Genomic DNA, 3401 nt, shown 5'->3' with positions numbered 1-3401 from the left:
AGGGGTGGGGACAGAAGGAGGGGAGTGAAGGGGGAGAGGAGGGAGCCTGGCGGGAAGAGGGAAAAGGAAGAGGCACTTAGAAGGCACTTCCCTGCTAAGCAAGCAGGCAGAACCCCTTCCTGGAAGGCCACTCCGCGGCAGCTGCGGGTCTGGAGAGCAGCTCAGACAACTGGTGGGAAAGATGAACTGCAACCTTGGTCCCACCGCAAACTTTCCTAAGTAGCTCTGGTCCCCTGGGGTCACTCTGGAGACGCTCTTCACAGTGATTTAAGAGACTGTGATACACACCACCACTCAGCCGTCCAACCCTGCACTTTCTCGACAAAAGGAATTAAAGCCCAAATGCAAGAAACCTTCCCTAAGTAAAGACTGACCAGATGGGGAGCAGCACGCAGCGTCTAATAGTGAGAGACATGCTGCATGCAGAGAACACGGACACCCGGCCTCCGTGGAGCAGCAGGGGGTGGGGGGGAGATGGGGTGGCAGGGCGAGGGCAGCAGCCGGTGCCGGCAGGCACACTGCTAATGCCACCTGGATGTCACACCCAGTGCAGAGCCCAGGCACCTGTCAGGAAGACACAGGGTCAGGGATGCTGGTCCCCGCAGGGTCAGGGTCAGGAAGGCTGACCCCCACAGAGTCAGGGTCAGGGGTGCTGGTCCCCGCAGGGTCAGGGTCAGGAAGGCTGACCCCCACAGAGTCAGGGTCAGGGGTGCTGGTCCCCGCAGGGTCAGGGTCAGGGTCAGGGATGTTGGTCCTGGTAGGGTCAGGGTCAGGGTCAGGAAGGCTGACCCCTACAGGGTCAGGGGCAGGGATGCTGGCCCCCACAGAGATCATGAAAACTGGCTTTTCCTGATCTGCCAGGTTCTTCCTTCCTGTGTGGACTTCACCATCTCCTTCTCTTGCCCTCCCCCTGACTCTGGCCAGTCCCCGCTATGAGCCCTGACCCTGTGAGGGACATCCCACTTGGCCAAGAGCCCTCAGTTAGGTCTTGAGGCAGCATCGTGAAAGAGGCTGTCACCACAGCCAAAGAGCACTTGAGGGTCTATAGCAAAGGTCCCTCAGGAAAGGCTATCCCAAGAGACAAGATGAGTATCTCCTGAAGCCCTGGAACAACACAGTAATTGTCTCCAGGGCCAGGCACTCTGCTCAGAAGCCTACTTCCACTTGCAGCAAGATGCTAAACTTTAAATTCTGGCCAAGGATACATTGTTGCAAGTATTTGAGTGCCGTCACAGCGCTAAAGCAGTCATGAACAAGGCGTGGCAATCCACCACTTGGCCGCATTCTGATACAACGTTTTCCACACCCACAGGCAGCAGACTGGATCTGGTCTGTGGGCTGCGTGGGGCCAACCAGGAGTCTATCTCCCTGTCCGGGTTCCAGCCTCCTTTTCAGCTCCTCTCCGAACGGGCACCCAACACCCGTCAGAGGACAGCACGATGCTCTCCCTTGGAATTCCAGCCTCCGAAGTGACGGGAGGCTCCAGGATCCCCAGTGAATCACTTGCTACGTTTTAAGCCTAGAGCAAAATTGTAAGGACTCAGAGTAAAGATATAAGCCAGCCTCAGCCAGGTCTAGGTTGATCTGGAGAATCAGAACGGCCTCGTTCTGCCTTAAAATCTACATCCATCCATCTCTGCCCTTTGCAGGGCCATTTCCTGCTGACTGTGGCTGCCCCAAACCCAATGTACAGATTGATGCCAATGGGGGTACACTCCATCAAGATAACATTCAAGAATAGACGCGTCCAGCAGCCTGGATTAAAGCAAGGGGTCCATTCACCGGCATTCACTCCCAGCATATATGAGCTACTCAGGCATTGTTCTAGGTGCTGGGGTCACAGAGGTGGACACAACTGACCAGAACCCTTCCTTTACAGATCTCACCTTGCAGAGAGGACACAGGTAGTGAGCCCTGCACCCCAACACTGATGGCCGCCATGAAGGTGAAACAGTGTAGTGATGTGGGCAGACAGCAATGGGCAAGGGGACAGAGAGCCAGCTCTGGCCAACATAGTCGGGGAAGAGTGTGTCTCTCAACAGTCATGTTGAAGAGAAGGAGCCAGGCTTGGGGAGACTTCGGGAAAGTGTTTCCGACATAGAGAAGAGTAAGAACACAGATACGGGAATTACAGAATTAGATGGAGGAGGTAGGGTTTCGTTTGCAAGGATCATAACCCTGGTATCCAACTTGAGTATGAATGACAGAAGCACCCACAGAATGTCCTAGAGTATCTGGGTGCTGACTGCGTCACTTTGGTCCCAGACAGGAAGGTCAAAGCAGTGCAGAATGTTTCATGTCCCACTGAACATTCCCGGTGTGGAAACGGGTATTGGGAATGCAGCATTCCCCAGGGACTGATCATCCCCATGGCCCACCGGCACTGTCCTTTTAACATTCTGGAATCTCATGCATGACCCTGCTCTCAGGTGTGGTCCCCGAGCCTGGTCATGAAGGGAGTTTCAACCAAACTCAGAGGAAACATGCAGTCACTCCAGGCCAGGAGCAGAAACATCAGTGGTTCTGTGGACTCTAGGACCTCATGCAGGCTCCACTGGCCAGATCCTAACAAGACCCCTTCAGTCCAGGTCACTTTTCAGTTGCCCAGCCCCCACGCCACCTGGAAATGGCACAGCGAAGCTGAGGGACCTGGGCTGTTCGCTCACATGCAGACTGCTGTCCCCATGCAGACCCCTGACACAGCATGTAGTCCTGATGTGGGCACAGATGGAGACAATACAGGACAGGGTTCCCCGGGAAATACTCCCCAATATCCACAGGGCAAGAGACTCATGGTAGACCCCACATAGCTTCCAGAAAGGCATTCTGGGAGGTAGGTAAATAAAATGTCATCTAAGCGCATTTCCTTTGCTTCAACAACTTCGTCAAGAGCATAAAAAATAACGGATAAGACGCTTCCTGTTTCTTTGAGTATTAAATGCACTCAAAGAAAACTTCATGGTGACCCTCTTCCAAAGCTCAAACCTCTTACCATCGCAAGAGGGACAATGCCCACGAAGGACGTCTCGCTGACGAAGATCTCAGAGACGGCCAGCTCGCTCATGGAGTCCTCCACTGGGTACTCCACCTGCCAGGTGATGGGCTGGGCGCCGGCCAGGCCGCTGCTGTTGTCAACCCCAAAGTCCACTTGTAAGATCTCGTAGATGGAGCCATTCACTCTGGAAAACAAACCATGTTAAAGTGCAGTTTAAAACCTGACACCCAGCAGAACATCAAGAATGTAATAAATTGCCACTCTCCTCCTTGCCAGTCGAAAGGGTGACTGCCAACTTCAATAGAGCACACGGCCGTGCCAACGGAACCGCCAGCACCACACACAGAGAGGGACCCCGAGCCTCCCGTCTGGTGTCACCATTGCTCCATTCCTGAGGTCTGTCCTG

General features: G+C 54.3%; 1 protein-coding gene across 2 annotated transcripts in view; it reads right to left on the bottom strand.

Moving 5' to 3' along the window:
* The window catches only part of TMEM132B (transmembrane protein 132B), a 289917-nt gene that overhangs the window by 80802 nt on the left and 205714 nt on the right, over nucleotides 1-3401 (bottom strand). For both annotated transcript variants that reach the window (XM_029922313.1, XM_029922314.1), the window contains one exon: nucleotides 2993-3179. In XM_029922313.1, coding sequence (XP_029778173.1) covers nucleotides 2993-3179 — 187 coding nt within the window. The remainder of the gene's footprint in view (nucleotides 1-2992; nucleotides 3180-3401) is intronic.

This window comes from Suricata suricatta, chromosome 14 (genome assembly GCF_006229205.1).
Source record: "Suricata suricatta isolate VVHF042 chromosome 14, meerkat_22Aug2017_6uvM2_HiC, whole genome shotgun sequence".
Classification (NCBI taxonomy): Eukaryota; Metazoa; Chordata; class Mammalia; order Carnivora; family Herpestidae; genus Suricata; species Suricata suricatta.
The sequence above is the reverse complement of the archived record's forward strand: the minus strand, read 5'-3'. Positions and strand labels throughout refer to the sequence as shown.